Source organism: Lytechinus pictus, chromosome 5 (genome assembly GCF_037042905.1).
Source record: "Lytechinus pictus isolate F3 Inbred chromosome 5, Lp3.0, whole genome shotgun sequence".
NCBI lineage: Eukaryota > Metazoa > Echinodermata > Echinoidea > Temnopleuroida > Toxopneustidae > Lytechinus > Lytechinus pictus.
In genome coordinates this window covers 48,573,028-48,588,765 of record NC_087249.1, presented here as the reverse complement: position 1 = coordinate 48,588,765, position 15,738 = coordinate 48,573,028, and the positions used below count along the sequence as shown (strand labels likewise).

Here is a 15,738-nt window from a genome sequence, read left to right as displayed (position 1 = left end):
GACTTTCTCATGAAACAATTGTTTGCTGCAATTACCATCTTTTACCTTTAAGATCAGAAGAGACCTAAAAATGAATTAAGTAAAATAAAAACGAGAAATTCACACCGTACATGTATTAATCCTAATTTCCTTGTTTTTATTGTTCTATATACTTTTCTTATTGTTTATGTTGTTATCATTATTATTACCATTGTTATTAGGTACATGTATGATAATAGTAGTACCTCTGAAATATATTTGATTTGACTTTTAAGTATCATCATCATTATCATCATCATGATCATCATCATCATATTCATTGTCATCATCATCATTATCATCATCATCATCATCATCATCATCATCATCATCATCTTTGTCATCATCCTCGTCATTATCATCAGCATGATATGATCTTAATTTTCTTGACCAGATAATTATTTCCCTTGTTCACATTTATTTTTTCTTATTTTTTTAAATTTTTTTTTTCTGTACTTGATTGTTTTTTTTTCCAGGAGACAGGGGAAAGGAGGGTTCCGTAAGAGGTGGTTTGTCTTCAATGGGAAGGAACTACGATACTATGAGAATGAGAGGACGGTAAGTCAGTTTACCAGGAAAATGTCAGAAGAAAAAATAATTAATCTGGGAAAATGAAACAAAATATTTGAATGATAATCAGTTGTCATTGTTATGATTTCAACAATGTTTCACAATCATTTCTCTGAACATTTGAATTAAAATGCATGCCTGGGTTATTTAATTGGTTTTTGAATAAGATACATTTTGACATTTTTCATGTGATTATGTTAAGAAGGTAGAAATTGAATGAGGTTTGAAATACCCCCTTGTCCTAGACATGTACAGTATGTACATGTCTGTCTATGCCTTTTCCAAGCATTGATATACAGTTTGATCTGATTGATAATGGCCTGAACTTTAAATATTGTACACAAATCTATGACATAAATCTATGCAATATTCATAACGGTAATTACTTTGGGAACGTTCAGTGCATCTATTTTCATGTATGCTTACCTGGTACATGCACTTGTGATGCAATTTACAAAGAAACTGTGCATTTAACAAACAAAACAATTTGCAGGACCCCTTTGTCAATCCTTCCTATGATTGAAAGGGCTGCCCAATGTGAATGAAAGTATTAAAGGAGAATGAAACCCTTGAAACTAGCTGAATCCATATTAAAGAGAAAAATCAAAGAAACATATTGTTGAAAGTTTGAGGAAGATTGAATGAATAATAAGAAAGTTATGAGCATTTGAATATTGAGATCACTAGTGCCATGTAGATCCTCCCATCGGCAATGCGACCAAGATCTGTGATATCACACACGTACAACTCCCTCATTACTTTAGTACTTATTTCACTTATATTCTCACTTTTATAGAGTCTATCACAAGGTTAGGTGTTTTCTTTATGAGATGACAAGTACAGAGGTTTCACAACATTATATCATTGATGAATCGTTTGTCATATGATTAGAATGAGCAAAAAGAGATGTTTTGGGGTATATTTTCAGTGTCCGAATGGGAGAGTTGTACGTGTGTGACATCACAGATCTTGGTCGCATTGCCAATGGGAGGATCTCCATAGCATTAGTGATCTCGACATTCAAATGCTCATAACTCTTTTATTGCTAGTCCTATTTTACTCAAAGTTTTGTTGATCTTATTCTTTGATTTTTCTGCTTTCACAAAAGCTAACTTGCTCCAAGAGTTTCATTCTCCTTTAAAATGAGTGAATGAATGACTTACATGTAATAGGGAAATAACATCTATGCATTCAAGTACATGTAGTACAGTATGTGTCTCTATTATTAATCGATAGGAACTCCATCCGCTTCCCCCATATTGTTTAAAAGAGAAAAAAGAAAGATAGCAAAAGAAATAAATTGAGAAAAATAGTGAAAAGAAAGAGATGCACATACACTGTTTATAAAGAAAGAGACATGGAGAGAGACAGATGCAGAGATAGGTTCGAACAGAACGATTCAAGAGATTTATATTCAACTATGAATCTCAAAACAGCGTAATACACTTCAATGAATGATTGGTTGGGTTCTATTGTTCTAGCATACGAATGCATTAATAACAAGTTAGATCGAAAACGGATACACTAGTACAGCAAGTACATGTATATACATGTAGCTTGTCTACTTATGTGTGTACATACATGTACGTATATCATGACATCTTCCATGTTGATTTGATAGTCAAGTTTCAGTTTTGTTTTTGTGACCGATACAGGGGCTCAATTTACTTTTTATTGTCGGATAGACTAACGCTTGAGCGTAGTTTAAAGGCACCTTGCCACTTGCCATGGTCACATTGAAAATTCCTGAACTGTTCAAATGTCTCCTCATTTCTTATCCAGAATGCAACATTCAGATCATGTAGTCTTAAAATACAAACCCAGTAGAATGATAACATGTATGTTTTTGTCATTTTTCCTCTTTCGACCTTCATATTGTTCACAAATATGTTACTATGGAAATGAAAGGATCACAAATTGCCTCCAAACATTCCAATTTTTCGATAAAGATCAAATTGTGTTCACGCTATATTTTCATGAATCATCAAAAGGTCTTTGTAGCAAGACTAGATGACAGCGCAGGGGTCAGTTAGATGACCACACAGTATGCAGCCCCCCCTTTAATTGTATTCGTGCTTTTTGATCCAGGGCCTTTTCTAGTTCTGAAGTACGTCTGATGTCTTATTACTGAAAATGATATTTACAATGATACATTGAGTTGTGGAACTACCTACTTTCCAAATACATGTAGTTGCCATAGCTGGGCTGAAAATGTACTTTGCATAAAGTTTGCAACTAAAACTTATTGTAGTATTTCAAGGTAACAAATAGAGTGACATAGAAGAAGAATGATCAAATGAGTTTCATGGAAATTAAACTGCAAATTTGATGACTTCTCAGAAAGCATGAATGCTTCTTAGTATAAAACAACCAGAGGACCTATGGCTTAAATTCCTAGGGATGGTCCATATATTCATAAAACCTAGATAAATCTATTTCACCTACGTGGAATTGTGTGGTCTTTACTGGTCTATGTAATTAGATGATGACTAGGCTTATATGTCAGGTTTTATGAATATGGGCCCTGGTTATGAGGTATGAGGATAAAGGGCACAAGTGCACAGACTTGGTTTCGAGCCCGGGCCGCCGGAGTTATGAGACCACCAACATCTTGCCTCCTCAATCTACTCTTTTTAATCCCCCTCTCTCTCTTCTTTCCCTTATTGCGCCTCGGGCACTCTGCAGAGTGGATTTGAGGCATTTTAAAAGTCAAGCTTACCATATTGTATAACATATTTGAATGATAAACTTCTCATGGGCTGTAGAATTACCTTTAATATAATTTCCTTTAATAGAACTTCATTTTGAATGGGGATAGATATCACATAGAATGACAGACGATGATATAATGCTGTTTAACTGACAATTTTGAGAAATAAACAAAGACACAGGATGTGAACAGAGGGAATGTTGATCAAATAGTGTGACCTTTGACTTTGGACTTTTATATTTACTATTATGCCTCAAAGAAATTTTGAAATATAATTCCTAAAACACAATATATGAAATATATATATATTGTAGATTTTGTCTGTTTGGTTATATTATTAAAACAAAATCTCACCAATAAAATTTAAATGATGATTAGACAGCATGCTCTTGCAGCTAAAATTCTAAGTATAGGTATATTCATTGGAAATCAAAACACCCCCCACCTTTCCTCTCATAAAAAAAGTTGTCTTTCTCCACTAAAGAAAATTCTAACAATTAAGTATATTTTGGGGTTTTTGCTGGAGAATAGAGCTTTTAGTAGGTACTTCAAAAATAGAAAAGGTCTTAACCCCCAATTAATGGTAATATATGTCATGAAAAAATGTTACAAGTAAAAAACAAATAAAAAAAAGTGCTCACTTGCATATGCAGGAAAAATTTGACAAGCAATAAAAAAACACTTCCGAATGCCTGACATATTCCCCAAACAAATACGTTATTACTCTCAAAGGGGGGGGGGGGGCACGGGCCAGATCTGCCACTGGTTTAAAGCAAACACAAATGTTCAAATGTTGTTTTAGAAAAATCACCTCCATTCAATGAACATGTGTTGTGGTCCTAAAATGTGGTTACTTGTTGTATTGTTTGCTTTGTTGAACGATGTCTGACATTGACTTGATGAAGGTCACACACTCACTGTTTATTTGTTTTATGTTTCTAAAATTTCCAGATGACGACCTGTAAAGGGATAATTCCGGTTGGAACAATGCTGAATGTCAAACATATCTATAAGCCAAGTGTAAGTTCAGTTCATTTTCTTTCTATATTCACCTGTTTTTACACTGCAAAAACTCCGGTGTGGATTTAACACCAGCCTGGGGCCCGTTGCAGAAAGAGTTGCAATCAATTGCAACTCTAAAAATCACGCGCAACTTGATTTTCAACCAATCAACAGCGCGCATTTGGGACTTGCGATTGATTTTTTGACTTGCGTTTAAACGCAACTCTTTCTGCAATGGGCCCCTGGAATCTATATATGTCCACACCAGAGAAATGTTAAACAACACCAGTTCCGTTTTGGTCTAACACCAGATAGGTGTTTATACAACACCAATTATTATCAAAAGAGCATCGGGTTGATTCCAAACTGGTGTTGTTTCAATACTTCTCTGGTGTGGACATATATAGATTCCGGGCTGGTGTTAAATAAACACTGGAGTTTTTGCAGTGTATGGTTGGATGAAAATTCTCAGGACTTATTATCTGCATGTCCAACTCACTCAATTATGCATTCAATTTTTCCAGCTGTTGAGGATGAATATATACTCCTATTTTGCGGCTTTACTTTCATGCATTCTTGTACCTTGAATCCAATAGATAAAAAATATTTATATTATCTTGTGGATGGCTCAGAATCGAATACCAGAAATATTCAAAGATTTGGGGCAAATATTCCACGAATCGCAGATCCGTGAAGTAAAGCCATCCAATATAATTATCATCTATCCCCCCCTCCCCCCCCCCAACAAAAAAAAAGAGGGAGAAATTTGATTGAACAAGTCATATCACTTATCACATTATGACATCACTTCATGGGATCAAATTTGGTTGTTGACATGCGACTTACATGTAGTTCATTATGACGTCATTGAGCGTAATTGTGCTCTATGCTGCGCATCGCATTGCTTTCATTACTGTACGCATTGTATATTTTGCGCACGAGCCCTAAACTGTTGAATATGCTCTCATATTCAATAGCAAATTTTGTACAGGAGCCTATAGGATATTTGTTGGATTTCAGTCCTTTTTAGGGATACGCTCTGATACTGCACAGCCAATTGATGCAGACCAAAATACCTGTTTTAAACGAATCCCTAAAACACTCTATATAGATGATACTAAATATTCAAATTTCCAAGTTTACATGGCCAAGGATAATGTACAAAGGCCTCTTCCATACAAAGAAATTGTAGATTTTCCCGGGGGGGGGGGGCACTTCTTTCCATGAGTGGATACCATGCATGAACAACCCTACCCTTAACAAGTATTGGAAACAAAACTGTACCTGAATTGACCCCCTAAACAAGTACAACGATATCTTAACTGTTTTGTCACGGACGTCGGCTTTACCTTTACTTTCATTGGGTTTAATACCACCCCATACACCTCGCTCAAATTGGACCCTAAACAAGTAGTGTTGGAGCAAAAAGTAAAAGTATTTTAGTCTTTTATACCCTCGCAAATTGGACCGTAAACACATAATTTTCCTAGCGAAATATATACCCTTTTTTCATTATTTTAGTGTTTTTGACATCCTTATTATGTTACGTGTGTAACGTGCCCTTTCTTGAAAAAGAGATCCTTTTTACATGTCTTTTTTTCACGCATGGTATCCATGTCGTCAATGGAAGATTTTCTCCTCATATGGATAGAGGCTAGACAGAAATTTGAGTTTGCACCTTTGCCATAATACATAAATGTGGTGCTATGATTCAAATAATGAACCTTTAAATTGAGATCCATATACTTTTCACCATATACTATCCAGACAATGATGGCCGCACATATACATACATGTACATATCACCTTTAGAAATCAATATGATTTGGCAATATTTGTCGCTGACAAAGTACTTAGTAAGAGATGAATTCTGTGATCTGTTAATCCACAACCGAAGCTGTCAAGCTGTTTTGGGAGAGGAAATAGGAAATTACAATGGAAACATCCTGCCAATATTGCACAGCGATCATCTGCGGTCTATTCATGGAAAACGTTTTAATAGTGACGGAAAACAGAGGATTATGAAACTGCATTGTGCATGCCTAAAACAGCTGAGATTTGTTTAAGCTGCAACAATTATTTATATACACATCATGTTGATATCTGATTTTGATGAGGGTGATTTAACCATTTCAAAATATTTGTATTTTTCACGAGCTAATTGCTGCTGCTGTAGTTGCCATAGCAACTTGTGGTTGATGACTTGACATCATACATGTTTCATAGTAAAATGATGCTCATTTGCCATTGTTTTAATTTGCTTGTTCATGGTTAAAGCTAATATTAGGCTCAGGTGGTTTCTAAAATAATTAGACTATTTGCTTTCAGTTTTATACACTTCCTACTTATGGTTTCAACACCTGTTTTGATTAACTTTCTTTAATAAAATTACAGTTTTTGGGGAGAATCATTTTTTCTTTATCTTCTCAAGAATTGGTATCTTTTCATGTGATATAATAAAATAAAAATTCTCTACCCATTCTCTGTCTCTGTCTCTCTCTCACCATCTCTTTCTGACTCTAATTTTCTTTCTTACTCTCTTTTAGTTCTTTTTCTTTCTTGCTTTTCTCTTTTACTCTCTTTCTCTTTCTCTCTCTCCTCTTTCTCTTTCTTTTATGTCTCTACATGTATCTCTGCCTGTCTGTTTGTCTCGCTCTCTCTCTCTCTCTCATTTCTCTTTTAAAGTGTGAAACATATTTTAAATTTCTTTTGCCATATTTGTTTTTGTTTATTCACTCTAGAGAGCCAAATTAACTGTGTCATGTGAATTTGAGTCTATATTTTTCCAGAATGAATCTGTCAGAATGAATTCATTTCCCACAAAATTGACATCACATGATATTTTCTGATCCCTTATCTGTTCATTTATTGATGAATGATTTGGTATCGTGAACTACTCCTACTTCCTTCTCTTAATAGCTCGGCATCATGCTTCGTGTACAAAGTGCAATGGAAAAATACACATACATTGTAGCTAAAAATAATCGACCCTAATTCATATACATGTACATTTATTATTACATTTTTTAAAGTGATCGACAATTATATAGTTCTTTTTCTCTTATGATACAATATTGATTTAAGATACAAATAGCCATTTTGGGAATGATGTACATAGAGCTAATAATCAACCCTGATACATGTATTGATAAATATTTTGATTTGATAGGGATTAAAATGCAAAATACAAAATTATCTTCCTCATAATAAAAATATTCAGATTGGCATGAGTATATATTCTATTGCGCAAAAACTTGTCACATGACTTGTTTCTTTCTGTCATTGTACAAAATCCTTTTTCTGTTCTTGTTTTCCTTTCTCATGGTCATGCATTCATACACGTACAAGCTGTTTTTCCTTAATAATATAGGAATTTCTGCATAAATTTTGAATAAAAATATTTTTATCATAAAAATATACAACATAATTGATCAATTGATAAAGGTGAATTTAGTTTTATTCATTTCGTGTTTATTGAGCAGACAAGAAAATATAACAAAAAATTATCATTATCTATAAAAAAGGATATAATGCTTAATACAATATGATACATTATTCTTTATGAATTGGTTGGATATGAAATAAGATGACAAGACGACAACCTTCTGTAGCTACTGGTCAGTCTTCTTTCAAGACCAAGAAATCAAAAGAAAGAGGAAGAAATAGAATCTGATGACAGATTGGGATATGATGCAATTAAATTTGATCAGAGGTGAAGGTCTTTTCCTAATCCTCCGGGGGTAGCATTTCACGAAGCATTTGTCAGTGATTTTCACAGTTGACAAATTGCTCTGAGCCAATCAGATGTAAGACTTTCAGTAGCTTATAACAATAGTCATTGCCTATTTGTTTCATGTAATGCATCCTAATCCTTCAGGTGTCCAAATGCTGAGAAGGAGGATAGTTCTCTATCAGGCCGAGTTTGTTCATTTTCGAGTAGGCTAGCAAATAGTTTTAATAATTAGGGGTTATTTTTAAATACATGTACATTTGCAAATCAGTTCATACTTCTTAAAGGGGGAGTGAACTGTGGGTGGTCTGTCATTGACTGTGTGTTATAAAAATACATGGTCTTAAAATATATGTTTTCAGATATCTTCTTATACTACAGAGAATAAATTGATCTATAATTGTATAAATAGAGAAACTAACATGTTTTGAGAGGAAAAGATACTGTTTTGCTACCTGGTAACAGAATTATTGCGGTATAAATGTATTGAGTAGTTAATTGGCATGTTATCATACTAGTGGGTCTATACTACTAGACTGCACTCGCATTATGGGTCAGGACACTGGCCAGGTATGAGAAGTTGAGGACTCGAGATGGCGCCATTGGTTCGTATCTGCTTTAATGCAAGAAGCAGACCTGCAATCAAGTTCAAATTTCAAATCGATCGCCATACATGATATGATTGATTTTGGGCACCAAAAATAAACCTGCATTTAATCACAAACTTCCTGTAGTACCCCAATAGTCTTTGTTACAAAAATTAATCTTGGTCTCATATTGCGATTGATCAAGGGACTGATTTCTACGATTGTTTGCATTGACTATTGTACATGATCTTTCATAAAAAAAGGCAGCCTGCAATCAATTACTAAGCTTTATGTTACCGGTCTTGTAATTATTTCACATCTTGGGCTGATGAAGGTGACGTTCAAGAATACTATATAGGTGAATTTCCTGGAGGATACGTCAATGTACAGGATATTGCTTGGTAATCTGATATAGTTATGGGTGTTTTAATGGAGCAAAACCACAAGGAAAATAAGTATTAATTTTCTTGCTTGGATGATGATATTTAGAATGGCCTTAACTTTAATAGCATGAATATATTGATCATCATTCAACACTGAGATGTTTTTGACCATTAGTCTAATAAGTAATGTTTTATTTTGAAACCAGTTGAATTTTTTATTTTAATGAATAGGCTTATTGATTAGAACCAAGGTATGATCGCCTACTTTTGTTTGAATACAAATCCAGAATAAACCTTTGTTCTCATTTCATAACTGTAACTAATTTTCAAGTTCATAAGAACATAGATAAATTTCATTTTCTTTTTAATTTGCATTAATCATTGTGTACATGTACAGTACAGTACATGTAACCATTTTATTCAAGTTTATGACTCTCAGAGCAAAGAAACAGATTCCTTGTTTCCATCTGCAAATGTGTAATACTTCTAAATTTTGAAAGAAATTCTACTGATTTTCCCCAAGAAAAAGAAGACGTCCCCTACAGACCCCTATTTATTGTCCTTATAATACTACCTTATTTGGAGAACCTAATGTATAACTGGTTGAATATGGAATGATAAGGATGGCATTCATTTAAACAAAATGATTGCAGTGGTAATTTTAGGGACTTCCCCTCACTACATGTATGTCATGTTTACAGTGTAGGCGTAGTGAAGTACATGTATGATGCCCTTTTATGATACAAAATTGTACACAATGTATGATAGCAAAGTTCTTCTCATTTCCTTAATACATGTTCATAGTTGTATCACACCACAGGCAAAGGTCATATATATTTATATATTTATGTTTTACAGATAAGAATTAATTTTATAGCTTCATTATACATGTATCTGCAAGAGATTAAAATTTGTCATTCATAAAATAGTAGTGTTCAAACATGAATACAGGAAGAATGTAGGCAAACTTTGTATAATATGAAATAAACATACAGTACATACTTCTATCGGTATATCATACATGTACATATTCATTTACATACATGTACATGCATGTCACTATTCCTCTTCATTACTTTAATATTAATACATGCACCCCAACACAATTATGATGTGAAGGATTAAACTAAAATGTGCTTTATTGAATAGATATACTGTAACAATTTTAGATCAAATTTTTTATGAATGTCCCCCCCCCCCGCGTCTGCAGGCATGGACCCTTGGTTTTCCAAATTCGCATAGTGCATAATGCAGAGTCTGAAGTACTGAGACTAGATTCACTACGTACTGTGGCTGACACAGAAAGAGGCCCCCCTTGGCATCTAGTTTTAACTCTAGACCTGTCATTATGTGAGTCTGCGTTTGCAGACTACCCCTCCCCCTGCAAACTCTGAAGACACATTTCTTTACATTGCACAATTTCGCAGAACCTGGTGATTAAGAAAAAGTGTAGTGTAATGATGTTTGGCACAGCTTGATCCCACATTTAGTACCACCGAGGAAATTTAATTTTCAAGAGTGATTTTTCTGACACTTGCTTTATTTTTAAAGAGTAGGCTACATGACTGAGATAAGGAAAACATGCAAACATGCAATGTCCATTGCCAGAAATCCTTTAAACCAGGGTAGAAAATATATTTTAAAAAAAATAAGGGACTTTATATTTTTTCTTCTGCACATAGTGCAATTGTTGATTTTAGGAGGGCTGTTACTTTCATTTCAAGGGCTACATTTTGTGTGCAACAAGCAATTGTGCAGTAAAAGTGAATATTACCATTACCATTCTGCTGTGATTAGAATATTGATTTTCTTAATATTTGTAATATTGTCTGGGGCAACTGTAGAAAAGATGATCATCCTAACGCATTCCATTTTGGGGGATTTTAGAGGCAATTTAAGCTTTGATAAGGGAAAAATCACCCATAACCCTTATTGCTTTCCTATCCTGCTACTAGAGAGGTTTTCTTTTTCAGATTTGATTATGATATGACCTTGGCTTCCCTGATCTTGTATAAACTTGCTGGGGATCATCATCAAACTTTGATTTTCAGGTCAAAATTGTGAAGAAAAAAATATGATAGTTAAATTACTGATTATTAATCTGGAATTGTATTTAGGCTTAAAATGCATTTTACTCTCATCAAGCATAACAGTTATTTTGTGTTTAAGATAAAATGAATTACATGGGTTACATGAACTCAAGTTGATACAAGACCTGTCTTCATGCATGATGTTACTTTCCTTTAAATGTACTTTTCCTAGCATTTGAGCTGAAACAGACAACCCAGAATACATGAATGATGCAATGAATAAAGGGGGGCATCGAGGAAGAGTCATTTTGGTGACTCACGGCTGTCTAGTCAGATAGGGAATTGCTTTCATGTTTTACCTCAACATCTGCCAGTAAATGTTCATGTTTGAGTTTAAAAGTAAAAGGCGTGTATCGGTTTGAAATGTATGTAGTAGCTTGATGAAGACCATGAATGGACAAGTTCCTGATAGAATTTCTTGTTAGAGGTTTGAGAAAGTACTTACAGCTGACTAGTCAGAAATTGTGTTTTCCTCAATGATTTTTGGGACGTGTTCATTCTTGATTTCAAAGGAATAATGATTACTCATAAGTCATAATAAAAAAAATGCATAAAATGCACGCATCAAAATGTGTCCATGATGGAATGTGGATTTGTATAAAATAAAGTTTTAAATTACTCTTTGATGGATCCCCACTTTCAGATCACAAGTCCTGAAAGTATTACATGATATTAGTTTAATAGCACTTTTCTAGAAAAGAAATTTGGCAGGAAACTGGCTTTCTTTCGAGGAAAAAGAATGAGATTGTCCTCTCGACAAACGTTTGATGACAAGTAGTTGAAGGAAAATAGTTTAGGAGCTGAAGTTCCAGAAAGATTTGTCCTCTAGACATTTTACAAGTAGTTGAATGAACAGAAGGAAGCCTCATAATTGTGAGCAGGGGCTCGAGGGGGATCAGGAATGCCATGGTACTCCTGTTGAACCCTTTTCCCTGTCACAATGGAGGAAGTAGTATGGAGTGACGTTGCAATGGCAGCTGTTCCTCAGGAAAGACACCTGAAGGGCTTGTACAGAGATCATCCGCATGACTATCACCTCGTTTAGGGGATCACCAGAGGGGATGGGATTGAAGGGGATAATTGGGGATTAGGGAAATATGATTCTATTGATTTGAGAATATGAGTCGATGTCTGCTTTGATATTTGCAGATGCAAGTGATATCTTGAAGACAGTATAGACGACTGAATGTTTCAGTCAATTATACCATGGCTATTTCACAAAGTTTATTATATGGTTATGACAAATAAATGACTGGAATATATACATATATATAAATATATATATATATATATATATATATATATATATATATATATATATCCACTTGGTATGGGATTGGTTGAGGTTTCCAAAAGTGCTCAATGCCGGGGCAGAGCGATATATATATTTTCATACCTTGGTCAGTTCGGTCTACTACCGTCGGTTTCCCGCTTTCGGCGATCTTCAGGCAGACAGATGATTTGACGACTTGGTTGTGTCTGCGTGCTGCGATGGGTCGTCACACCTGATTGGTTTTCTGGGGGGTCTTTGCCGATGTCTGTGGCGGCACTTTGAGATTATTTCTGACATTTTGTTGAGGCATTCTTTGCACGCAGACACAACCAAGTCGTCAAATCATCAGTCTGCCTGAAGATCGCTGAAAGCGTGAAACCGACGGTAGTAGACCGAACTGACCAAGCTAAAAAAATATATATATATATATAAATTATATTCTGAAGACAAGCAAAAACCCCAAAACACACACAAAAACATCATTAGTATGGGTATTAATTTTTAGGTAATTTTCTGTCATTTTGCATTTTATTCTATTCAACTAAACTTGATTTAATTCATTGATCATTTTCAGATATTTGAATATAAAATGTACAAAGTGTAAAAATATAGGTAGCTCCTCGAATGCCTGTTTAGCAAGGTGCTCCCTAATATTGGCCTACAGAAAACAAAACAAAAGTAATATCATCATCAAGTTGGTTATACAGTGTATTGCACTAATAGGTTGCCTTGATTTTTATCCGGGGGGGGGGGCACTTCCATTGACGAGTGGATACCATGCGCGACCATGGGGTCTTGAAAAGCACCCTAAACAGGTATTTTCCATATTCTGAAAATGCACCCCTTATCAAGTATTGGCGTGTGAAACCCTACCCTTAACAAGTATTTGAAACAAAACAATACCATTGGCAAGTATTCTCTGAATTGAACCCCTACACAAGTACAGCGATATTTTAATTGTTTTATGTCACAGACTTCAGTCGTTGGTGTTTAGGCCTACCTACACCTTTGGGTTTAGTACGGCCACACATCATGCAAATCGGACTCTAAACATGCAGTGTTGACTGTTGGGGCAAAAAGTACATCCTTCAGAAAACATTTTAGTCTTTTTTTTATACCCTCACAATTTTTTTTTTGTATTTGTGTTTTTACCCTAAACACGTAGCTTTCCTAGCGAAATAGATACCCTTTTTCATTATTTTATTGTTTTTGACACTCTTATTACGTTATGTACATAACATGCCCTATCTTGAAAAAGACATCCTTTTTACGTGTTTTTTTTGGTCGCACATGGTATCCACTTGTCAATGCAAGTGCCCCCCCCCCCCCCAGGGTTTTTATCTGAGACTTCAAAATTCAATTTGAATGGCATCATTGGGTAACTTTGAGTAACTTTGTCCATGTACACTTCCCACTTCCTTGTTTCATGAATGTTTACATTTAGGTGGGTGTATTTTCATGTCTTGGTATGCAAGATCATGTGCAGTTTACATGTATGTTCAAAGCAGGACTCATTACTACACAATTGATTTTGGCCAAAAAAAAAATCATTTCAGAATGCAGTTCTTGTTTTTTATGGCTGCATGGTATTGCATATTCAATCAGAGAGATTCATGTATTATGGATAGCTGACATATCATGATGTTGTGGTGATATATTGTCCCCCATAAATAATTGTCAAATAATGAACATACTGTACGTATGTCGGGATACCACTTTTCTTCAGCACATGCAAGCTGACGTGTGAAAATTAATATTATTTTATGTTCCTTTACTCTTGGACTCATTTGAGTTTAGTTATTTATAGGATATTCATGGGGATATTATCTTGTTTTATGACTTAATTTGAATGATTTTTAAAACCTCAAATTGTGAGACAGGTTGTCTGAAGGATATTGAATTTTTTTTTACAATATCATTAGAGGCGTTATATTTACAACCCAATACCATTGATTCATTTTTATTCCTTCCGACACAATGACGGTGGTTTTACATTTTGTCATGCGGCTTGATTTTCATTTCTCATTTTTTCAGCCTATAATAATTACTGCTTTCTGTCAGAGATAGATAGAGAGGGAGAGAGAGACAGAGAGACAATAAAGTGGATCGAAGACAAACAGAAATACAGACAGACAGACACAGACAAACAAGCCTGTGTTCAGGGTCTGTGTTTTTTCCACTTAATTTGTACTTTAAATTTAGAAGTTACTGATTCACGGTCACATCCTTCTCCTTTACAATGTACATCATAACCTGTTTTCTCAGTAGCGCAGTGGCAAATGTCCTTTATCACTTCAGCAGTGACTTAACTATTAATGAACGATGATGATTCCCATATGAGTTCACACTTTCTCATGAGCCACATTTTTAATCCTATACTTCTTCAGATTATGCGAAGATGAAGAGGATATTTCCAAGTATTATCCCAAATGTCCTTTTTCACTTTAGCAATGACTTGGCTATTAATGAACGATAATGATATCCACATGTTCACACTTGCTATGAGAATTAATAGCCAATTTTTATAAAGCGCTTTTCCCAGAATGGCGCAAAGCGCGTTACAGCATATTATTAGCCCGGTCATTGGATTCATTTCAATCCCGCATGAAAAGTGCACAGTTTCCACTCCCTGGGGAGCATTTCTTGCATTCATCGCAGCCTCATTATGGCGCTGGCAAAATCAAAAATACAATATCTTTCGCATCCTTCCGGGTACCCATTTAGCACCTGGGTCGAGAGTGGCAAAGTGTGGATTAACGCCTTGCCAAAGGACGCTAGACCGCAGTGGGATTCGAACACACGACCCTCTGTTTACAAGGCGAGAGTCAGAACCACTACACCATGGCTCTTCCAAATTGTATACTTCTCAGTCAATGAAATCAAGATTATGAAGATAATATTTCCAAGTTTTACATCGCAAATGTACTTTATCACCCCAGCGTCAATCTCCATATGTGTACGCACTTGCTCATGAGACTTGTTTTTAATCTTATACTTCTTCTCAGTCAATGAAATCTGATTATGAAGATGATATTTCCAGATATTAATATATCAATGGAGGCCTCATCACCACTCTGATACTGAATTACCCCCTGCACTCGTGCTTCGTATCATATGTTTATGATTAAGTACTAGTATCTGCAGTGGCACTTTGAAACTGCATACAGTAGTTGGAAATATGATTGCATATTTTCATATATAATTGCATGTATATAGAGTGATGGATGATGAAAAAGAATTTAAATGAAAAAAACTGACAAGCAGAATTCCCATAATTTCCAGGGGTATTTTTTCAGGCCAAAATGTTTGTTTTCGAAAAAAATGAAAATTACGGAAAATTCAATGAAATTAATTCAAATTATACTTTACATTAGT

The 15,738-nt window shown here is 34.8% G+C and overlaps 1 protein-coding gene across 1 annotated transcript in view; it reads left to right on the top strand.

Moving 5' to 3' along the window:
• The window catches only part of LOC129261160 (arf-GAP with Rho-GAP domain, ANK repeat and PH domain-containing protein 2-like), a 109,266-nt gene that overhangs the window by 14,943 nt on the left and 78,585 nt on the right, over window positions 1-15,738 (top strand). The window contains exons 4-5 of the mRNA XM_064099129.1: window positions 495-576; window positions 4,250-4,318. Of these exons, the coding sequence (XP_063955199.1) occupies window positions 495-576; window positions 4,250-4,318 (151 nt within the window). The remainder of the gene's footprint in view (window positions 1-494; window positions 577-4,249; window positions 4,319-15,738) is intronic.